This window comes from Triticum aestivum, chromosome 2B, assembly GCF_018294505.1.
Source record: "Triticum aestivum cultivar Chinese Spring chromosome 2B, IWGSC CS RefSeq v2.1, whole genome shotgun sequence".
Lineage (NCBI taxonomy): Eukaryota > Viridiplantae > Streptophyta > Magnoliopsida > Poales > Poaceae > Triticum > Triticum aestivum.
Window position 1 is genome coordinate 154,787,695 of NC_057798.1, and position 23,544 is coordinate 154,811,238.

Sequence of the window (23,544 nt, forward strand, 5' to 3'; positions counted from 1 at the left end):
GACGGCAACCGCGCCACTCGCCGCCACCACAGGGCCGCAGTGGCCCACCTGGACCGCGCCATCCGCGCCGTCTCCCGCCGCGCCGTCACTTCCAGCAGCCACGGAGCAGGGTCCTCCACCGCCCCATCCCAGCCCTAACTTGGGCCGGTCGTCGCCGAGCGGGCTTCTGATCCAGGAGGTCCGCTTTCCGTCATCGCCATCACCACTCCCCGACTGGCTTCACGGGCCGCCATCGGCCTACCCGGGGGCCCGTCCGCCGTCCGGTTTCCCGTTGCAGCCCGAGGCGTCGGGCGTCACCGGGAACTACGCCGGGCCTTCCACCATGGACCACGCACCATCATCCGCCCTACGCACCGCCGAGGCAGTGGGCTAGGGCGCGCCACACCAGCAGCCGCCCCGGTTCGCCAAGATCGACGTCGCCACATACGACGGCTCCGACGACCCTCTTAACTGGCTCAACCAGTGTGACAAGTTCTTCCGCGGACAGCGCACACCCGCGTCGGAGCGTACTTGGTGGCTTCCTACCATCTCCGCGGGGCTGCCCAGACATGGTACTAAGCCCTCGAGCAGGACGAGGGCGGCATGCCCCCGTGGGATCGTTTCCGAGAGCTGTGCCTTCTTCGTTTCGGGCCACCGGTCCGCAGGAGCCGCTTGGCCGAGTTGGGCCGCTTGCCGTTCACCTCCACGGTGCAGGACTTCGCCGACCGCTTCCAGGCCCTGGCGTGCCACGCGCCCGGTGTGACGGCCTTACAGCGGGCGGAGCTTTTCATCGGCGGCCTTCCCGACCACATCCGTGTGGATGTCGAGATGAAGGGGCCCCAAGACCTTCAGACGGCCATGTACTATGCCCGGGCGTTCGAGCAGCGCGCCCAGGCCTTAACGCGTCCATCCGCGCCACGTGGGGGCCGACAGCTTCCCCGGCCGTCTCCGGCAGCACCGACGTCGTCCACAGCCGCCCCGGCACCCACCCCGGCACCGACGCGGCCATTCAGGCGCCTCACTCAGGCGGAACAGCTGGAACGCCGACGCCTTGGCTTGTGTTTCAACTGTGATGCGCCCTATGCACCGGGCCATGTCTGTCCCCGCCTCTTCTACCTGGAGACGACAGACGAGCCTGAGGAGGAGACACTGGAGGATGGCCTCGGCGCTCCAGCCCTTGCGGAGCCCGCAGCGGCACCCGCGCCCGCCCCGGCCACCGCCCTCGTGGTGTCCCTACACGCGCTGGCCGGCATCCGTGATGAACGGACGATGCTCTTACCGGTCATGATCCAGGGCGAGCGCCTGGTGGCCCTAGTGGATACAGGGTCCACGCATAACTTTCTGCCGGAGACCACCATGCGGCGCCTTGCATTACAGCCAACCGGCGGTGAGCAGTTGCGAGTCACAGTCGCTAATGGCGACCGTCTCCGCTGCCACGGGCTCGCCCGCGACGTGCCCATCACTATCAGCGACGAGCACTTCACCATCACCTGCGCCGGCATCGACTTGGGCTGCTTCGACTTCATCCTCGGCGTCGACTTCCTACGCACTCTTGGTCCTATTCTGTGGGATTTCGACGCGCTGACGATGACCTTCTGGCGGTTGGGCCGCCGCATTCAGTGGGACGGCATTGGAGGTGCCGCCCCAACCACTCCACTCCAGCTGGCCGCGACCACCGCCACGGCCGAGCACCCACTATTGGAGAGCCTCCTCCAGCAGCACGTGAACATCTTCACCGAGCCACAGGGGCTGCCGCCCGCACGCACGTACGATCACCGTGTACATCTTCTGCCAGGCTCCGCGCCGGTGGCGGTACGGCCTTACCGCTACCCACAGTTGCAGAAGGATGAGTTGGAGCGGCAGTGTGCGCTCATGCTCGCGGCAGGCATCATCCGGCTCTCCACTTCGCCATTTACCGCGCCGGTGCTTCTCGTCCGCAAGTCAGATGGCACATGGAATTTCTGCATCGACTACCGTGCCCTTAATGCTGTCACCCTTAAGGACAAGTTCCCTATTCTGGTGGTCGACGAGCTCCTCGATGAGCTCCACGGGGCGCGCTTCTTCACCAAACTTGACCTCCGGTCGGGGTACCACTAGGTGCGCATGCACCCGGATGACATCGCCAAGACGGCGTTTCGGACTCATCACGGCCACTTCGAGTTCTTGGTGATGCCCTTTGGCTTCACCAATGCCCCGGCGACCTTCCAGGCTTTGATGAACGACGTCCTCAGGCCCTACTTACGCCGGTTTGTGCTCGTTTTCTTTGATGATATTCTAATCTACAGTGCGTCTTGGGCCGAGCACCTCCAGCACGTCGCCACCGTCTTCAACGAGCTTCGAGCGCACCACCTCCACCTTAAGCGCTCGAAGTGCTCGTTTGGGACGCCTTCGGTGGCCTACTTGGGCCACGTCATCCCGGCCGACGGGGTGGCTATGGACGCCGACAAGGTGGTAGCCGTCTCCGCATGGCCGACGCCTCACTCGCCGCGGGCTCTCCGCGGGTTCCTCGGCCTCGCCGGCTACTACCGGAAATTTATCCGGGAGTTCGGGCTTATCGCGGCGCCCCTCACGCGGTTGCTTCGCCGAGACACTTTCGCCTGGGACGACGAGGCGACAACGGCGTTCGAGGCCCTCAAGGGGGCCCTCACAACAGGCCCCATCCTCCAGATGCCCGACTTCGACCGCCCGTTCGTGGTGGACTGTGACGCCTCGGGCGCAGGGTTCGACGCCATGCTTCATCAGGGCGATGGGCCCCTCGCCTTCTTCAGCCGGCCTTTCGCTCCGCGTCATCTTAAGCTGACAGCATATGAGCAGGAGCTCATTGGCCTTGTACAGGCCGTTCGTCATTGGCGGCCGTACTTGTGGGGACGGTCCTTCCAGATTCGCACCGACCACTACAGCCTGAAGTTTTTGCTGGACCAACGGCTGTCGACCGTGCCGCAGCACCAGTGGATCAGCAAGCTCTTCGGCTTCTACTTCTCCGTGGACTATCGGCCGGGCCGCCTTAACACCGTGGCCAACGCGCTGTCCCGTCGCGACTCCGACCTCGCTTCCTCCGCTGACGAGTCCGCTGGGGCGGCCCTATGCATCCGCTCCGGGCCGACGTTCGGCCTCTTCACCGACATTCGCCGCGCCACTGCGACGGCCGACGACGCCGTCCGTCTTCAGCAGCAGCTCACGGCCGGCGACCTGGAGGAGCCTTGGCGCTTTTCTGACGGGCTGCTCCTCCATGGGCGCCGGGTCTTTGTTCCGGCGCAGGATGATCTCCGTCACCAGGTGTTACAGCTCGCCCACTCGGCGGGTCATGAGGGTATGCAGAAAACTCTCCATCGTCTTTGCGCCGACTTCTACATCCCTGGCGATCGCGCCCTGGTCCGCGACTGGGTGCGGTCTTGTCGGACATGCCAGCGCAACAAGACAGAGACTCTCAGGCCGGCCGGGTTACTCCAGCCCTTGGAGGTGCCATCTCAGGTCTGGCGGACATATCCATGGACTTCATTGAGGGCCTTCCCAAGGTGGGCGGCAAGTCGGTCATCCTCACGGTGGTCGACCGCTTCTCCAAGTACGCCCACTTCATAGCGCTCGGCCATCCATACACGGCGGCGTCCGTGGCCCGGGCCTTCTTCGACGGCATCGTCCGTCTACACGGGTTTGACATGCATTAACATTCTGTTAGTTAAATCTATGGTCAAAATTTGACACAAATTATGAAGGGGACCAATAAACCAGGACGGAGGTAGTACACAATAAACGTACAACTGGTATATGACACTAGGAAAACTTAGATACGTACTAACAAGACAAAAAAGGCAATCCTTCACAAATTGCTATAACAAATTGAAGAGGAGAATAGGCTGGAAATCCCTTCAGTCTAAAGAAAATACTAGTTATAGCAGGTTAAAGAAATGGATATCAGATCATCAATGAAATAGAATTGCATGCTCTTTCCTGTCAGAAAAATAGAACAAAACGGAAGTGTGAAAAGACAAAACAGAACTCTCCTCACCTTCCATGTTAGAGCCCGGTCCTGATAGAATGACGCGGCCAGCTGCACATCAAGCAAATTACATGAGCTTCAACAATGATAATGTTAGGGATCCAATAAAGGAACCAACAAGATCCTATTACAGAAATTTAGTTGACTGTTGCTTCCTATACAAAATTAAAAAGAACACGAAAGAAACATACATAGAAGGCAAGTTTCACTGTGATTAATCATCGAGAACTTTTATTTCTTACTGAAAATCCAATAATTTTACGAAGAAGCTCATACAAAAGAAGCAACCGGCAATTTCCGTCTTCCTGAATTGGGATAGAACCTTTCTCGAACTTTCTGAATTGGGATACTATTTGGATTTCTCCTTTTAAACAATTCTGAATGGAACAATTTTCTAGCATAGTTCACTATGGCGGTACTCCTGTATGTATGAATACGGGTAACCACATAGCTGTAGGGCTGTGTATGAGCACCATGATTTAACCAATAATACTGAGAGATGATAAAAAGTATTAACTGCAATGGAGCACGTAATCAATTACTACCTCCATTCGTAAATACTTGAGTATCACGAAGTTGAAAATGGTACCATTGGATTTGTCATAAAAATTCCTAACTCTAATATTTGTTTTACTAAGACATGGTCATAAAAGGTGAAGATCAATGTCTAGAACATAATCTCTATTAAAGAATGTGGTGATTAAAAAAGCAAAAAAGCAAAGAAATATTTACAAATATAAAATTTACTTGATTTTGCAACTAGTAGCATATGAATAGGAATGTATATAATTTGCTACATTTTTTCTAAAAGTGCAATCTGTTGATATTTAACGCTTTTGAACTGAAGACAGCAGACCACACGCAGGCTCAAAAGGGTGAGACATACTGCCTCAAATTCATGCTTAAGAACATCTACTCTCTGCATGATATCTTGTTTTAGGGAGTGACAGTAGTTTATCTAGCTATCTAGTATCATAAAAGTATCAGGAGGAACAAACTAGCAAATGTTCTCATTTCATATCCCACAATGCTAGATAACAGTTAGGTCCTCATAAATAGGTCTGATATCGGCAATTTCTAGCATTTTTATATTGATCAGACGAATGCAGTGACATGTACATATTTAGTAGAAAGTAGGAAATGGTGGTCTTTTAACTGGTACAAACAGTTTGATACCTTGGGATGAGCCCGAATGTAAGAATCAAGAGCTTCACCAGCTTGGGAAATTACATGAACAAGTGTCAGTGTCATATCGAAAAGTCTTTTTTTAGCCTCTAATGGCTCCAGTTCCAGTCCTTTATGACACATCTCGAATTGTATGGCGGTAATTTTGCCCACAACACAGTTAGTGATAATAGAAAACCCATCTGGCTTACAATTGCAGTCTTTCTTGCTGGAAGATACACCACGGATCTGCTCTTGAGCTGCTAGGAGCAAAACAGCCGTCTGGATAAGCTTCCCATCAATTATGTATTTGCAGACCTCATCTAATAAATTATCTGTATGTTTGGCTAGCAGCCTAGTTGTATCCAAGAAGAGCTTCTGCAAAAAAAAAAAAAACGAACATGGAAGAAAGACTCAGTGATATTACCTCAATTTAAAAGGAAAGCTAATTTTGAAAAGTTAATGGCAACATAAGTTGCTTATCAGTAACCAAATAATGTCATACACAAAGCAACACAGGGAACTGTAGTCTTTGAAAAGTGCAGGTGTAAGAATGTAATACCCTCAGGTATTGCTATATCAGTGGTTTGAGATAGATGAATTTTTTTTTAGTTATGCTGCAACACAAGTAATTTGTGTAAGGAAGGATGCGAAACAAACCATTTCCGGTAGGCAGAGGATATGGATGAGCTTCTGTGACGACCGATGAACCCTAGGGAAGGGGATCGATCGCACGGAGGGGAAAAAGAGGGGTTAGGTGAGGAGAGCAGGAGGGGAGGAAGACGAAGGAGATGGGAACAGAGTCTAGTATTCTCTCGTTGCATATCCAGTCCGGTGATACACGATGGGTTAAGTACCCCACTCCAGCCACACACGGCCCATTACATCTACGGGCCCCAGCCTACTTGCTTCTGGCCCAATTACTCTCCTCACCTATTACATGTCCACCGATACACTTGTATCAGGTCTATCAGGTGTGACAGTTGCCCCGCGTTGAGCGGCAGCGTCGTCCTTCCAGCAAGGTGCCGTAGGATAGCGAAGGCGCAGCACGTTGTAGTCCTCCCAGGTTGCTGACGCTGGAGAAAGAGATGACCACTGAACGCGCACCTGAACCACCGAGCTGTTGCCTTTCTTGACCATCCGTCGATCCAGGATGGCCACGGGTTGGAGGGGAGCCGCGGTGAGGTCCGGCGCGTGAGGCAGCTCGGAGAAGACCGGCGAGTAGTCCGGCGTGAAAGGCTTCAGCTGTGACACGTGGAAAACTGGGTGGATCCAGCTGTTGGCCGGTAGCTGGAGCTTGTATGCCATGGCGCCAATGCGTTGCAGGACAGTGAACGGTCCAGAGAAATTGTAGGCGAGCTTGGGGCAGGGGCGATTAGCCACCGTAGACTGCGCGTATGGCTGAAGCTTGAGTAGCACTTGATCATCTTCCGCGAATGAGCGCTCCGTCCTGTGCTTATCTGCCTTCTATTTGACACGATTCTGGGCGCGCGCGAGTTGTGCCCGGAGGGCGTCTGTATGCGTGGCCCAGTCCAGCTCTGAGCTCGTTTCTGCTGGCAATTGTGCGGCGAGCGTCGGTAGTCCTCCAAAATTGGGTTCCTTCCCATACAGTGCCTGAAAGGGTGAGGTATTCAGCGAGGAATGATAGGTAGTATTGTACCAGAATTCCGCTGTCGAGAGCCACTTGCGCCACTTGGATGGTGTATCATGGACGGCGCAGCGCAGGTACATCTCCAGACACTGGTTCACACGCTCGCTCTGGCCGTCGGTTTGTGAGTGGTACGCCGTGGAGTAGCTCAGTTTGGTGCCAGCAGCATCCAGAATGGCACGCCACATGTTGCTGGTGAAGATACAGTCCCGGTCGGAGACGATGGAGTGAGGAACGCCATGGAGCTTGATGATATTGTCCCAGAAGGCACGTGCCACCGTTGCAGCCGTGAAGGGATGGCGGAGAGGCACGAAATGTGCGTACTTGGTGAAGCGGTCGACGACAACCATGATGACCTCGTAGCCCTCAGACGCCGGCAATCCCTCGATGAAGTCCATGGTTAGGTCGTGCCATGGCTCCGTGGGCACGGGCAGCGGCTGAAGCAAGCCTAGCATCTTGATGTGCTCGTGCTTGGCATGTTGGCACACCTCGCACTGCCGCACGAACTCCTCCACGGCTTGCTTGAGGCCACGCCAGGCGAAATGTTTCTTGACACGCTGATATGTGGCTGTCGCGCCCGAGTGGCCCCCCACTGCGCTGGCGTGGAAGGCGGTGATGAGCTTGGTTTGCAGGACCGAATTGGCGCCAATCCAGAGCTTGTTGTGGAAGCGGATGACGCCCTGACGGAGCTCATACCCCTGCTCATCCGGACTGCAGAGGGCCAATCGTTGGAGAAGATCTTGGGCATCCGCATCTGTCTCGTAGGAATTGGCCACTTCCTATAACCATTGCGGTTGGCACGTTGACAGAGCGTCGAGAGCGAGGAGATGGCCGACGCGCGAGAGCGCATCCGCTGCGCCATTTTCGACTCCACGCCGGTACTTGAAGGAGAACTGGAGTCCGACTAGCTTTGACATGGCTTTACGCTGCAGCTCTGTGTCCAACTGTTGGTCGCCGAGGCTGCATAGGCTCTTGTGGTCGGTGACGATGACAAATGGAGCGCGTTGTAGGTAATGTCGCCACTTCTCGATGGCCATGATGACAGCGAGAAACTCCTTCTCATAGATGGAGAGGCGCTGATTGCGCACCCCCAACGCCTTGCTGAGATAGGCCACGGGGTGGCCATCCTGGACCAGCACAGCTCGCACGCCAGTGTCACACGTGTCGGTCTCGATGGAGAAGGGGCGTGAGAAGTCCGGCAGAGCAAGAACGGGGGTGTTGACCATGGCATCCTTGAGCAAGTCGAATGCCGCTTGTGCTTGAGCTGACCACGTGAATCCCTTCTTGGTGAGAAGTTGTGTCAGTGGCTTGGCGATGATTCCATAACGGGAAACGAATTTGCGATAATAGCCCGTGAGCCCAAGGAATCCGCGCAGCTCAGTGGCATTTGTTGGAGTAGGCCACTCGCGCATCGCACTCGTCTTGCTGGGGTCAGTGGCCACACCTTCCTTGGAGATCACGTGACCCAAGTATTCAATGCGAGGCTGAGCAAAGGAACACTTGGACTCTTTGGCATATAGTTGATGTTGGCGGAGAATGGAGAAGACAGTGCGAAGGTGCTCAACATGTTCCTGCAGGGAGCAACTGAACACAAGAATGTCATCAAGGAACGTAATGACAAACTTACGATTCGGACCATAGAAGATGGAGTTTATCAAGCACTGGAATGTTGGTGGTCCGTTCATGACTCCGAAAGGCATGACTCTGAATTGGAAGTGCCCGTGATGTGTTTTGAAAGCAGTCTTCTCTTCATCACCTTCTCTCATTCGTATTTGATGATACCCAGCTCGTAAATCAATCTTGGAAAAGAATGCAGCGCCTGCGAGTTCGTCCAAGAGCTCGTCGATGATTGGCAGTGGAAATTTGTTCTTTATAGTAATAGTGTTGAGTCGACGGTAATCCACACAGAACCTCCAAGTGTCGTCTTTCTTCTTTACCAGCAGCACCGGAGCTGCAAACGGGCTCATGCTGTGGGTGATTAGGCCTTGGCGGAGCATCTCTGAAACTTGCCGTTCTATCTCGTCTTTCTGCAGCGGCGAGTAGCGGTAGGGTCGGCAGTTGACGGGGACTGCTCCGGGTTCCAAATTGATGGCGTGATCGTATTGCCTGTGTGGGGGAAGTGTGGTAGGCTCCTCAAAGACATCTCTGAATTCTGTCAACACTTGCTGGATTACAGGGGCAATAGGATCCTCTGTATTGTGGGAAGACAGGGCTGCATGTCCACCAAAGCAGCACCCCAGATCTCGTTCGCTTCATGCATTTGCCATAATTGAGCTGCATCTAGGGCTGTGATAGCTGGTGTTTCGTCAGATCGGACACCGGTGAGATGCACCGGTGTTCCTTCGCAATCAAACTGAATTGTCTTGAGGTTCCAATCACACTGCATCGGGCTATGTTGGGCCAGTCAATCCACCCCAAGGACTGCGTCATAGACCCCAAGTTGCAGGACACGCATGTCTGAACTGAACTTGTATCCTTGTGCCGTCCACTGAAGCCGAGGAACCATTTCAGTGCACTGTAGCTGTTGTCCGTTAGCCACTCTGACAGCTACTGTAGGTATGGGCTTGGTCGCTGCCGTGATGCGTTTGGCAAAGGAGGCATTGACGAAACTGTGTGTACTCCCGGAATCAACCAGCAACAACATTGTCTGATCGCCAGCGGTTGCGCGAAGTCTGATCGTTTCCGCGGATTCGGTGCCTTCCACCGCGTTGGCTGACAGTAAGCAGCAGGCTGATTCTGTGGCTGCCGGCTCATCCAGTAATTCCAGGGCGCGTACCGCGTCATCGGAGAGAACTTCCCCATACTCCCCTACCTCAATTGTCAATAACTGGGCTGAGCGCTTGCATTGGTGTTCCCTGGAGTACTTCTCTCCACAGCGAAAACAAAGGCCACGTTGGCGTCTGTAATCGCGTAACTGTCGCTCTCTGCCAAAGTCATCAGTAGCTGGTTTGGCTGCTGCAATCGGTCGAGTCAGGGGCACCGCAGGCCCTGTGGATGGTGCTGGTGGTGGTCTTCCTGGTGATGGTGCCGTATAAGGCAGTGGTGATGATCTACCCGTATGCGCCGGTCGCGACTTGGAACGCTGATTTTCAAGCTCTTCTTCCTGAATCCTTGCAAAAACTGTAGCCCTCGTGATGCTATTGGGTGCTTGAATGCGTACTGCTGCTCGGAGCTCATCCTTCAGGCCTAATAAGAACTGAGTAACAAAAAATTTCGGGCTGAGGGTTGCATCCAGTGCCAGCAAGTTGTACATGTAAACTTCGAATTGTTGCCTGTAGTCCACCACACTGCCGGTCTGCCTCAACTGCAAGAGGTTGTGCATCATGGATTCGAACTCCTCTGGTCCAAACTCCTCCTCCAGAGCACGTCTGAACAGATCCCAATGAAGAACTGGATGTTGTTGCCGAAACGCTCGGAGCCAGAGCGCGGCATGACCCTCGACATAGAGCGCTGCGGTGGCCACCCAATTGTGCTCTGGCACGCGATAGAGCTCGAAATAAGCTAAACAGCGATCAAGCCAGAGGCGTGGACCCTCATCATCGAAGCGAGGAAACTGATGTTTAGGTGGTCTGATGCCGTGATCCTCCCGTGGCTGTTGCAGGTGGGCAGGCGCGGGCGGAACGGCCAGTGGTTCTGGCCTGGGAAGCAGGGGCGGCCCCTCGTTGACCAGTCGCGCAGGCTGCGGTCCTCCGGTGAGCGTGTGTGGCATGGGCAACGCACCCGGAGATGGGGGTGCACGGAGCCCCGGTGGTGGTGGTGGTGCGGGTTGATGCGGTCCTTCCTTGGGCGGCGGTGTGTGCAGCACGGTGGTGGAGGGGTTGTCGATGCCGGATCTGGCGGACAGAGCGGCCGAGCCCGACGGAGATGCCACCTGCCGCACGTCATCGATCTCGGCTTGAGTGATCCCGATCTGTTTCGACAGACTCTGCAGCTCCTGAGACACCTGCTGATTGAATTGGGTTTGCACCTCAGCGCGTTTGTCTGCCTCTGCCTTCTCCTCCTCGAATCGCGAGAGAAGCTTCTCCATCAGGGCGGTGAGGTTTGCTGTTTGTTCCCCCATGGCAGTGAGGAGTTGCCGGGTCTGAAGGAAGTCTTGGACGGCGCCGTGGTACCCGCCCCGGACAGATCGAACCCCGTTGTGGATTTTGTGGGATCTCACTGGAGTGAATTCCCACCGACAGCGGTGGATGTTACCAATCGGTCAAAGGAGTTGAGGATGCCGCGGCGCAAAGAAATTTGGGGAAAAAAATTGTTGGCTCTGATTACCAATTGTGACGACCGATGAACCCTAGGGAAGGGGATCGATCGCACGGAGGGAAAAAAGAGGGGTTAGGTGAGGAGAGCAGGAGGGGAGGAAGACGAAGGAGATGGGAACAGAGTCTAGTATTCTCTCGTTGCATATCCAGTCCAGTGATACACGATGGGTTAAGTACCCCACTCCAGCCACACACGGCCCATTACATCTACGGGCCCAGCCTACTTGCTTCTGGCCCAATTACTCTCCTCACCTATTACATGTCCACCGATACACTTGTATCAGGTGTATCAGGTGTGACAGCTTCAGGATATAGTTGACATCTGCATCACTGTAATCCGTATTTTCTCGATTAGGATGTAGACCGTCTTCCAGGTACTTATGCAGGCAAGTGTTCTCAACCGCAACATGGACCGGGAGTAGGTTGTCAATGACTAAAGCACCGGATGTGCGCAAATTGGCCGACGCGCCATGGTGCAAGAGCAACTCAATCATATCGACAGAGAACATTTCAGCAGCTCGGTGCAGGGGGAAGAACCCAAATTGAGTCATGCAGTTGGGATCGGCGCGGAACCCATGCAGCTCAGGATTCTTTCCCACCAAGACAACTTTGGCACATCGCAGTGCATTAGTGATGACTAGCTCGTTTAAAGCTTCTGGTTTGATGATGTAGCCCAGTGTCATGTCCCTTCCATTCTGATTTAAGAAGCGGAGGAAAGACCTGACACTATCCTTTTTCAGGATTGGCCGCAAGTGGGGTAATATATCGAAGAAGACTTCAGGTACCCGCTAGATTGACCCATTCACAAATAGAAAGGATGAAAGGAAATCAGTTATAGGATTAACAAAGCAAAATGGAACAAATAAGTCTTTCTGCAAATGTATCATAGGAAAAAAAATACACAAACCTGAGGAGTACGGCCCGGGACGATTGTGGATGTTGCATTGTAATTAGCAGGTACGGCACTTGTTTTTTTCAGCCACTGCGAGAGAGAATGTGTCACCATCAAGAGCCGGAAAATAATCAAGGTTGTAGACAAATATGATAAAGGTAGCTACTTACTGCACCTCCTTGAGTGATTTGAGATCGCTTGGAGGGAAAGGAGGTCCCTGCGGATCGTATTGTTCATCCGTGGTTGATCCATCTTTACCTTTGCCGTTATCCTCAGGGCAAGTGGTTCCCATAGCCTCCTTTTTATGCACCGTCTCCATTGGTGCAGAGTTGGCCTGATTTGGCAGTTCCCCTGTTTGTTCTTCTTCCTGGCTGAAACAAGTAGATTTAATTGCAACCCAGGTGACAGTTCATATCTTGTTAATTCTATATTTTGTAGTGAATTTGTGTTTGTGTTAGGCAATACAAGGCAGGCAGGCATAGCAATCGTGGAAGTTGAACATCCAATAGCTTAGTTAAGTGAGGCTTAAACCTGACGGTTTCATCAGGGATATCAGTTCTCTGCTCATCAATAACTAGTTACTCAATTCAGTTGAAGCACAATGAAAGAGTTGAACTTGCAAAATACAGCTCGGGCTTTCAGCTACAAGCCTCCGTTGATTTCGAGAATGATGTAAGGCTGTAACAACCATTTGCCTGAATAAACAGGGAAAATATCAACTGCATACAGATGTATGGATCACGCTAGTTACACAGAGTAAGCAAGCAAATACGCCGCTGGATTGGGTTGTTTCATCAGCAAGAAACCTCGTGGATGGACACATTGCCCAAGTAACACCGGGCTCGCGTGCGGGCAGGCGTGCTCTCTCAACCGAGCACGATTAATGTCGCCGGGGATTGGAGCCACGATCGAGGCCGAGTTCGCCGGAGGCCAGATCTCGGCGCCGCCGGAAGGCGGGGCCGGCTATGGAACAACAACCGTACCCCCGCTCTATCCTTCTTTCCCAGCCGCTGTGTCAGCTAATCTATGGGGAAAACCCTACCTACGAGCAAGAGTAGGAGGAAGAAGAGGCGAAGAAGAGAGACGGGGCAAACCTGCCCACATGGGCCAGCCCGGCTGTAAATGGGCCATCATGTGCCCGGCTGCTGAAAATGGCCACACATGCCGGTTATAAAGGCCAGTCCCGCACGTCATGGCTGCGGGCCGGCTCGCGTTGCTTTTCGGCCTTACGGGCCTTTTGTTTAAAAAAAATCAGAAAACATAAAAAAATATATAGGATAAGATAAAATACAGGAAAATGTAAAAAAGATATATATATATATATATATATATATAATTTAAGAAGAAATTAAAAATTAAAAATAATTTAAAAAGCCTAGTTACAAGTCGGACGGGCCGCATATCATACCGGGCCGTGTCAGACCCGGGCCGTGCAGTGTTGGCCTGTAATTAAAAGGGTCATGCCTTGCCCGACCTTAAGACGTGGCTTTCGGGATTGACCTTGTTATATAGCGACCCGAAGGCCGGCCTAGCCCTTTTAATAACATGTCGTGCCAGGTCGAAATTCCATGTCGGCGGACTGCCCCGCGCGGCACGGCCCATAAGGCCAAGTTTGAGGTGGGGACGCGCATTCGTACATTTTTAATCATACCCCATTTTCTTAAGTATAAATGATGCTTTTATTAAGTTAAAATATAGCATCAAGAGAATATAACAAAAATAGAGTGATATCCGCTTTTTGCATAACTAAGTTGCACACATCAAACTAACAGTCTAATAGAATGAGCAAGCAAAGAAAACGACATATTGACAACTGTAAAGTCATATGAGATCGATACTATGCCTACGTCCAAGGAGATGGTGGACCGATCCACAGATTTTGCCATCACCCATGTTGGATAAAAATCTCCCTGGGCACTGCCCGCGTGGTGTGGCTGCATGAAGGCCCTAGGGCCCTATATAGGTGGGTCCAAGTCCACTGGCCCTTTCTGGTCAAAAAATAATCATTGTAAATTTCCCCCTATATTTTCAAACTTCGAGAAATCTCTTTTCCAACTAATAACAAAAAACACTAAGAAACATGAATTGACCTCAGCACTGGATTAATATGTCAGTCCAATAATAATAATACAAAATCATGTCAAAAGAATGTATAATTGATGTAAATATAGCATGAGCATAACAAAAATTATACATTCGTCACAAATGTATCAACGGGAGATGGGAAAACGTGGAGGGAGCTGAAACTCCCCTCCCGTGCGAGCAGTTGGTCGATGGCGCACTACTAGGGAAAGCCCTAGTAGCAGCGCTAGTTTTAGCGTCACTAGTAGCGCTTGTACAAGCGCTACCAGTAAGACGCTACAACTAACTGGTAGCAGTAGCGTTGATACTCCAGCGCTACTGATGCCTTTTTCAAATTGATGAAATTTTTATATTTGTTTCAAATTCATGAATATTTTTAGAATTCATCAATATTTTTAAAATTTATGAGTTTTTTCAAAAATTTCTGAAAAATTCAAATTTTTGAACGTTTTTAAAATTCATGAACATTTTTTGAATTTGTAAACTTTTAGAAAAATCATGAACTTTTCTCAAATTCATGTTTTTTCTTTAAACCCTTGAACATTTTGAATGTATAATTGTTTTTATATCTATTGAAAAAATTGTTTTTCTTTCTTGAATCCATGGTTTTTATGTGGCTACCAGGCGACCGAGCACGAGGGAATCACCCACCCAGTGAGGCAAGCGCTATTGGCCCACGTGGCTTGTTTGGCATCAGCATTGGTGCTAGGGGCGAACCGACGCCTTGAGCGCTGGGGAGGATCGGTCTCAGTTTCTACGCATTAGAGCATCTCTAACCGATCCCCAATAAGGCATCAGAGGATGATAAACTCGGTTCTATTGAAGTGTGTATTTTTTTCTTGTAGTTTTCTTTGGATTGGTTCCCTTAGCGAAGTACTGGTGAAGTATGCGACCCCAAATTAAAGGGAATTTTTACGGTGCATCATATTGGGCAGTCCAAAAAAAAAATATTGAACGGCCAATATTGATCTGATGCACCGTAAAAGGTCTCAAATTAAATGAATTTGGCAAAAAGAATTAGGGAGTTAAGTTCAAAGGATTGGTTAAAACGACATTTTTTAGAGAAGCAAATATCCTTTGCTAGAAGATACTCGATCATATCTTCCTCTAAATTATAGGGTATCGGTTAGAGATGCTCATAGGGATGTATTTTCTGCAGCACTGAGCTAAGGTATTTGCCTCGAGCCATCAGCTTCACGTGTGCTTTGCCCAAAAACTAATATTAGTCATCTCATGAGCTCCCCTCAAAGAAAAAGTAAGTCATCATGAGCTGTACCAGACGGAGGACCATAGTCATATATCACTTTTATCGCAACACAAGCGCCGCACCCAGAATATATTACAAGCAAACCATCCACGCTGTGCCAATATTCAGCAAATTTCGAAGGGACTGCCTAGCCAAACCGACAAGATCTGAGACGTGGGAGAGAGTAGGTGGCGGTCATCTCCCCTCCGCCTCTCTCCGGAGCATAAAATTATGCACCTAACAACCCTAGCTTGCTTTCTCAGAGTTGGAGCATTGTGCACATGTTCAAGCCAACCTACTACTCGAGATCGCTAATCCTTCCCATCGCGCGGCAACCACAAAAAATACGAAAGCGTAGGCTTTATTCGCGTCCCCGCGAGAACGCAACCAGAACATACTTCATGAGCTGCGAAAAGAGAGCGGAATACTGCTTAGATAAATTAAAGGGATAGAGTTCTTATACAGGCCAACATGTGCATGCATGCATGGATGCAGCTGTGCTGGACCGTCGTGTTGCTCATTAGCCGCCCTGGCATGGATAAAGCTGAGTACCAGTAGTATATTGTTGTTGTTTTGATGCGAAAAAGAAATGCTTTGTTAAGAGGATGCATGGGAAGCATTGTCATTATGCGAAAGCCGCCATAATTAATGTTTGGTACTGCTAGCTACCAAGTGTCGATGACTACTGGAGTACCTCTCTTCAGAGTAAGATCGAAGTTGTCAGATACAAGATCTAGAAAAGAACTGTTTACTGAGGCCACGGTATAATCAAGCACATGTCTCATTCAAACTGAAAATATTTATTTTTTATGAAAAGGAGATGATATATTAGTAGTTATAATATAAAAGATAGGTCCCTTCCTGGCAAAAAAGGAAGACAGATCACATTCACAGAACCTTTTTTTTAAACATACCCAAATTAGTGGAAGAAAATACCTTGTCATTACCCATTGAAGAAAAACATTGATGACAAGTTTCTCCATGCGTAAAGAATTCAGAATAAGATAGAAGATGTCATATAAAAGATGTTAAGAAAACAATTTTGGGAGCCCACAATATCATCAAGCATGCGTATCATTCAAACTAAACATATGTATACTTTTGTAAAGTTATATTTTTAGTTAATATAGAAGATAACCGAGATGCACATTCGAATTATCTTGTCATTTCCCGTTGGAGCAAACACATTGATGACATGTTTCTCCATGTGTAACGAAGTAGATGCATATATATGTGCTACAATAGGTTTTCATGTTCCTATTGATTTATATTAATTAGTTCGTCACCAAACCTTGAAAGGGCAGGAGAACCACCAAAAATGTTAAGCCTACGACCATGGCTTACGGAATAAAACTTACATGCATTATTTTCACTAACAACCCACTAATACCCCTAATTTCACGGTGTGCCCCATTGTTTTTCAACCAATTTATGCCACATCGGTCTCTAACATCCAAACCGTAAAAGTGCAGCATTACTGAGGAACCCCATCGTGTTGAAACGGGCATGTAATCTGGAAATACTACGGATGTTAGACATATTGTACCGCAGCAAATATTCACATTCATCAATGGTCTTGAGGGGTGAACTATTAAGTAAGGGACTACCATTTGGCGTGGATGGTGAGCTATCTCAAAAACAATGGGAAAAAAAAGCAAGGGACTGGCTACAGACCAGTCGATTGGTTTTCGCCTGTCTGATGAAAAATAACCGGGTGCCTTCTTCAACCTCCAGACCACGCTGTCTTCCACCTTTGAACCACTCAGCCACCACCGGCCCAACCTCCCGCGCCATCCTCACCCTTCCCCCAAGCACCGCCCACCGCCGTGCAGCCCCCGCCCCCGACCACCCCTCTAACCACGACAACGAGCAGATCCCCCCTCCCCCCATGCACCTTTAAGATAGATCGCCGGTGGGTGCTCCTTCCTTCCCTCCAACGGCTGCTGCTTCTTCACTCGAAAATCGACTGACCCAAATTGTAAATTCATGTGACTTACATGTAGCTATTGTGATTAAGTAAATACAACTCTAGGTAAAAGTAACTAGAACAGAACATGCTTTGCATCTTTTGCATTTTTGCAATCAAGGATAGACCATTCATCTATTTACTGATTATCACATGAGTTAGTTGGTAGTATGTTTGGCCTTTAATTTAAGTGAAATTAAACATTTCCCTCCCTTAATTTACCCGCTGGTCATTTTTGGTCACTCAGTTCTAAAACCGAACAACCTTTTCTTGGGGAAAGCCATAATGTGGGTGTGTATTAATTGGTAAAAATAGTTATCACAAGGGTAGCAATTAGAGCAATGCTAGAGCTACGTAAAAAGTTCTACGTAATTAACGTAATGAACCAGGTGAATGAATATGATTGGAGGTAAGGGGAGGACGGGCCCACCCCCTGAAAAACGGGGAGGGGGGAGGAGGAGGTTTAGTTTTTTGAACACGTACAGACACAAGCGCTCATATACACGTGCATCACTCACCGGTATGAACGCACACACTCACATCCTACCTCTATGAGCACCTCCGAAAGAGAGCCAGAATAAATGCGAGCACCAGGACTTGAACCCTGGTGGCCTGGGGATACCACAGTCTCTCTAACCGTCTAACCATAGGTTAATTCGCGGGGAGGTTTAGTTGTTAGGGAGTTTACGTAAACTGGTACGTAGCTCTTTGTAGATGTAGGATTTTCGTAGCAATTAAGAAGGTTGGGGGATCATGCCGCCAGATAACATCATGGTTCGGTAGGAGTAATGCTACACGTACAAAAGGATACATGCTTTTACATAAAGGTGAGTTTTGATTGGAGATTAAGGGGGAGAAGGGGCACACTCTCATGAAAATCGGGGGGGGGGGGGGGGGGGGGGGGGGGGGGGAGGTTAGTTTAGAAAGATCCTAGTCAGCGTGTAAACGCATGTAAACCTTTGTATGTTTAGCATTATTGTGTTTGGTGGTTCCCCACAGCCTTCTTTAGCAAGTTCATGAGTAGCCCTATTGGCTTTCCTAGGGCAATGCACGAAAGAAAATTAAACAAGCAGAATCACTTAAACTGAACAACTTAATCCCTCAACTAACAAAATCATTTGATCCATCTCAAGTGGTTTATCTATGAGGTGGCATGGAACCATGTTCTACGTATGGAATATCTCTTTCTGTTCACTTTTCCCACCTATAAATATGATCTGCACATATGAGCAGTCCACACAGCCACTTCTCGAGATCCATCTCCCCCTACACTGACAGGTCCATCAGCTAACTAGGAGCCATGGCTAAGCTTGCCATTCTGATCTCATGCGCCATGCTCCTAGCCGCGGCGTGCCATGGCCTCGAGGTGGGCTACTACAGAAGCACGTGCCCCAGAGCCGAGGCGCTCGTGCGCGCCGAGGTGAAGAAGGCCGTGCGCGCCGACGCCGGCTCCGGCGCCGGCATCATCCGCATGCTCTTTCACGACTGCTTCGTGGAGGGCTGCGACGCCTCCGTGCTGCTCGACCCGACGCCGGCGAACCCGCAGCCCGAGAAGCTGGGGGCGCCCAACAACCCCAGCCTCCGGGGCTTCGAGGTCATCGACGCGGCCAAGGGCGCCGTCGAGCGTGCCTGCCCGGGCGTCGTCTCCTGCGCCGACATCGTCGCCTTCGCCGCCCGCGACGCGTCCTACCTCCTCAGCCACGCTAGGGTCAGCTTCCACGTCCCCGCGGGCCGCCTCGACGGCCGCAGGTCCATCGCCAACGACACGCTCCTCTTCCTGCCCGGCCCGACCTCGAACCTCAGCACCCTCGTCTCCGGCTTCGCCGCCAAGGGCCTCTCCGCCGAGGACATGGTCGTGCTCTCCGGAGCGCACTCCATCGGCCGGTCCCACTGCTCCTCATTCGTCCCGGACCGCCTCGCCACCCAGTCCGACATCGGCGCGCCGCTCGCCAGCCTCCTGCGCCGCCGGTGCCCGGCCAGCCCGACCACCGCCAACGACCCGACGGTGGTGCAGGACTTCGTGACGCCCAGGAAGCTCGACAACCAGTTCTACAGGAACGTGCTGGCTCGCAGGGTGCTCTTCACGTCCGACGCGGCCCTCCTGTCCTCGCAGGACACGGGGAGGATGGTGCGCGCCAACGCCAGGTTCCCGGCGTCGTGGGAGAAGAAGTTCGCCAAAGCGATGGTGAAGATGGCCAATATCGAAATCAAGGGCAGCGGCGTCGGCGAGGTCAGGAAGAACTGCCGCTTCGTCAACTAGCTGGCTGGCAATGCACATACGCAAAAGCTACAACTATTTTGATCCCATTTTATCCCATTTTCGATTGGCTGTAAAGAATTCCTTCCCATCTGCGGGGTTTTCATTGCTCGGGTTGTTTTTTTGATTATTTTTCTCCTGCCTGCTGTATATCTGTTGTCTGGCATGCACTGCCTTTCTCAGAAAATGTCGCAGTATATCTTTTGTTGTTTGATTTGTATGTGGTATTTGCCACAACATTGCAGTGCTAGATGTTTCACATATCCAATTGGGCGTGCCATTGTTCAAATCCAAATGAAACATTTTGCTCCAAACTTACGTTTCTTAAGAGGAAAGCCAAGAAATTTCTTTGTTGGGCTGTGGCCGCCGAACAACATCCAGGCACCGACCCATACCCTAAATGCCAAAAGAGACCTTCGGATTGACGCTATTCAAAACGACGTGGGTTCGCTGAAGCTCGGCCAACCGACGCCGCATTTTGGGCTGGCACACGGTCGCGAGCTGATTCTTCTATTTTCTGTTTCTTTTTTCTTTTTTTGTTTCTGTTTCTATTTCTTTTCTGTTTGATTTTCTTTCTTTATTCGTGTATTTTAAAAAAAAATTCAGCATATATTACCAAATTGTCCAATATATACTTTAAAATTGTTCACCGTATATAAAAACTTTAAATAATTGTTCAGAATTTCAAATTTCTGTTCACTTTTTCAAACATTGTTCACATTTAAAAGTTTGTTCAAATTCTAAAAAAGAAATCATATTTTTCAAACATTATTTCCGGTATTTGTGATTTTTTTGTGAAAAAATTGCATGAATTATTTGGAAAAAATCAAAAGAAACTCGGTTCTGCATCTGCAATGGTTCTTAAAGTCTGGGGCTGTGGATCAAGCATTAGAGCTCATCAGGTCTACTGGTAAGGATCGTGTAATAACTAGCGCGAACACCTAAAAAAAATGTAATAACTAGCGCGAGAGTCACGAGTTCGAGCTCTCGCGTGCAAAGTACTTTGTTTTAATTTTTTTTTGCACGCCTTGGTTTTGTTAGCTCTAAATGGGCGGGCCCATTTACATATGCCTTCAGCAAAGGCTCGACAATTTGCTGCCCGCGGGGCCAAATAGGAGCTCTCGCCTGCGTGCGTCAACTACCATGAAACTTTCTGTTTTTGTCGAGCCCTGCTTTGGTCTCTGGTTTTTGATGTAGGGGTGGCCTCGCTGAAGCCACTTTGCCCTGTGAGCAGTTATATATATTTTTCTCTTTGGTTTTTTATTCAGGTTTTCACCAAACAAGGTTGTTTTCTTTTAGGAGCTACTACCTCTGTAAACTAATATAAAAGTGTTTAGATCACTAAAATAGTAATCTAAACACTCTTATATTAGTTTAGGAGGGAGTAGATATTTTAAAACCCTATTAAACTAACAGAAAATTGTTTAGCTTGTGTTTTATGAAAAAGTTTAGTATATATTACGAAAAGTTCAGTGTATATTAAAAATATTCAATGTCTATTAAAAGATATTAATCATATTATTAAGAAAGATCATCGTATATTAATAATTTATCAAAAATGTTCATCATATATTAATAAAATGTTCAATTTGTGTCTCAAACATGTTCACCGCATACTAAAAAAGTTCAGTGTGTATTTGAAAAAATGTTCACTATATATTGAAAAAAGAAAAGATCACCGTGTATTGCCGAACTATTAAAAATAAAAAATATGCAGAAGCAATAAAGAAATGACCCTGATAAGTCCCAAATTTTCGAATTTTGCTCATGGCAAATATAACGTTTTTTATAACAACTTTCAAGACGTCGCATCAAGGTGAGTTGGTACTTTTTTCAGTTTCAAGACGTCGCATCAAGGTGATACATCCGCGAATAGTTTACGGCCGGATTGTGCATTGAGTGTAGAGCGTATTGGTTTTTGTGTGGGAGACAAGAGAGATTGTGTGAAAAGCAGTATAGATCTCGGCGTGGAGTGAAATTCGCATGGTGAAGATTCATGAGTGACCATGAAAACACGGAGCAAAATCGGTAACATGATGAGCTAAAAAACAAACTTCATTTGAGAAGTAATATGATCAAGTACAATTGAGCCAGCTATTTAACCAAAGAATGGAACAATAACATGCTTCTACTTATAACTTAACCAAGGAACCAAAATGCAGGGAATCAACAAGGACAGATGCTCCAAAATAAACTGGTGGGAAAACCTAAACAGTGTGCACGCTTGGTTTTAACTACAAGTGGCCGGCAATCCTAGTTGTTGACGACCCTGCACATCTTCCTGATCTCCCCATTGGTGGCTGTCTTGAGCTCGATGGCCGCCATCTTCACCATCGCCCTGGCGAACTTGCTCTCCCATCTCCTTGGGATAAGTGCGTTCTCCACCACCTTCCTGGCTGTCCGCCGGGACGACAAGAGTGCCGCGTCGGAGGTGAAGAGCACGTTGCGCTTGAGCACATTGGTGTAGTACCGGGTGTCCAACCGGTTGGGCGTCACAATGTCCTGCACCACTGTTGGGTCGTTCGTGAAGTTGGGGCTCACCGGGCACTTGCTCTGCAAGAGGGTGACGAACGCCGGGTTCATGTCGGAGGGGTTTGGCGGGAGTCGGTCGGTGAAGGATGAGCAGTGCGACACACCGATGGTGTGCGCGCCGGAGAGCACCACAAGGTCATCCTCGTCGAGGTTCTTGGCTCTGAAATTGTCGACGAGCTGCGAGAGGTTGAAGAACGGCGGCGGAAGAAAATCAAGCGCCTCACTGGAGAGGGACACGCGGCCGTCCAGGCGCCCCGCCGGCATCCTGAAGTTGATCCTTGCACGGCTGAGGAAGAAGGAAGCGTCTCGAGCGGCAAAGGCGATGATGTCGGCGCAGGAGACCCTCCCGGGGCAAACCTTCTCGAGCGCCTCCTTGGCTGCGTCGATCACTTCGAAGCCACGCAAGCTTGGAAAGTTGGGAGGGCTGAGCTTCTCCGGCTGCGGGTTGGCCGCTGTCGGGTCGAGGAGGACGGAAGCATCGCAACCCTGTAAGAAAACGTCGCGCGCGCACACACATGTTAATGAACACCTGGCATCACACCGACACAATGCTAGAAACATGTCTGTACAGACCAAGAGGAAATAAAATATTTATCTGACTTCTGAATTAACCGGATCATGCTTACCCACTAGCAGTATATTCTATCCAGCAGTACGATTTTAGCAATCACCATTAACATTTCTTTAAGAAAACATTCACGAGGTTTTATGCCTTGTGTACTAATCACATGCACATGCATGAATGTATTTTCATAATTTTGACTGTACCTGGACGAAGCAGTCGTGGAAGTGCATCCGAATTATCCCAGCACCGAGGCCAGGGTTCTTGGACGTGGCGTTCCTCACGGCCTCCCTGACGATCTTTTCCGCCCGTGGGCACGAGCGCCTGTAGAAGCCGACTCTCAGCCTCCGTCGTCCCGCAGACTGAGAAGGGGTCGGGCTCGGTGGACTAGCAGTAGGTGCGGCCATGCTTGGCGGGCTTGGTGCCGGGAAGGTGTAGCTCGGGCTAGCAGCTGGGGAGCTAATGTGGCTTGGATAGGAACCTTGATAGGCTGGCATTTCGGCTACCGGCGGACTAGCGTAGCTTGGGTAGGTACCTTGGTAGGCTGGCATTGCCGCCGGCGCGGAGGTTTTTTGAGCAGTAGCCACGGCGCCGAGCGATGCAAGCAAGATGGCAACGGCAAGGTTTGCCATGTTTGCAGGTTCGGTGCTTGAAACAAGCTGCGCTTCGGCCTCTGTGCCTCCTGACGCTGTTGCGGTCGTCTACTTATATAGATGGGCTCTGTGAGGTAGTTCGAGGAATGTACCAGGCACGAATTGTTGCTTCGGCCGCTATACATCTGTACAGCTTCTTTAATTAGTATATGTTGTAGATCAATGTCAACTGGGAACATGGATGAACATGAACAACTCATCGATCCGGGGTGCGCCGACGGAGCTTCTGAGTTGCTCATGAGTGATTCATGGGAGGGTAGGTAGCGTAGAAAGACAAGTTTATATCAACACAGTAATGTCGATTGGTTCC

The 23,544-nt window shown here is 50.0% G+C and overlaps 3 protein-coding genes across 3 annotated transcripts in view; 1 reads left to right on the top strand and 2 right to left on the bottom strand.

The window, feature by feature from the left end:
• Nucleotides 1-17,058, bottom strand: part of LOC123039132 (uncharacterized) — an 18,749-nt gene extending 1,691 nt beyond the window's left edge. Inside the window, exons 1-9 of the mRNA XM_044462410.1 lie at nucleotides 16,976-17,058; nucleotides 13,031-13,081; nucleotides 12,112-12,307; nucleotides 11,952-12,026; nucleotides 11,345-11,832; nucleotides 5,801-5,852; nucleotides 5,153-5,518; nucleotides 4,219-4,353; nucleotides 3,986-4,027 (exon numbers count right to left, since the gene is read on the bottom strand). Coding sequence (XP_044318345.1) covers nucleotides 3,986-4,027; nucleotides 4,219-4,353; nucleotides 5,153-5,518; nucleotides 5,801-5,852; nucleotides 11,345-11,832; nucleotides 11,952-12,026; nucleotides 12,112-12,307; nucleotides 13,031-13,081; nucleotides 16,976-17,058 — 1,488 coding nt within the window. The remainder of the gene's footprint in view (nucleotides 1-3,985; nucleotides 4,028-4,218; nucleotides 4,354-5,152; nucleotides 5,519-5,800; nucleotides 5,853-11,344; nucleotides 11,833-11,951; nucleotides 12,027-12,111; nucleotides 12,308-13,030; nucleotides 13,082-16,975) is intronic.
• A 1,426-nt stretch (nucleotides 17,059-18,484) lies between these two features.
• On the top strand, nucleotides 18,485-19,755 carry LOC123044039 (peroxidase 2-like). The gene has a single exon (XM_044466662.1). The coding sequence runs from the start codon at nucleotides 18,531-18,533 to the stop codon at nucleotides 19,488-19,490; it is 960 nt and encodes a 319-aa protein (XP_044322597.1). The 5' UTR covers nucleotides 18,485-18,530; the 3' UTR covers nucleotides 19,491-19,755.
• Nucleotides 19,756-21,512: 1,757 nt separating this feature from the next.
• Nucleotides 21,513-23,245, bottom strand: LOC123040903 (peroxidase 2). The gene is made up of 2 exons (XM_044463624.1): nucleotides 22,788-23,245; nucleotides 21,513-22,505 (listed from the first exon to the last, which is right to left on the bottom strand). The coding sequence occupies exons 1-2, from the start codon at nucleotides 23,211-23,213 to the stop codon at nucleotides 21,741-21,743; spliced, it is 1,191 nt and encodes a 396-aa protein (XP_044319559.1). The 5' UTR covers nucleotides 23,214-23,245; the 3' UTR covers nucleotides 21,513-21,740.
• Between the last annotated feature and the right edge of the window lie 299 nt (nucleotides 23,246-23,544).

Bases quoted from the DNA above. Each gene is read 5' to 3' on its own strand.
- LOC123040903 (XM_044463624.1), bottom strand. From the start codon at position 23,213: ATGGCAAACCTTGCCGTTGCCATCTTGCTTGCATCGCTCGGCGCCGTG. The intron at 22,506-22,787 runs GTACAGTCAAAA...GTTTTCTTACAG, and splicing joins TCCACGACTGCTTCGTCCAG to GGTTGCGATGCTTCCGTCCT.
- LOC123044039 (XM_044466662.1), top strand. From the start codon at position 18,531: ATGGCTAAGCTTGCCATTCTGATCTCATGCGCCATGCTCCTAGCCGCG.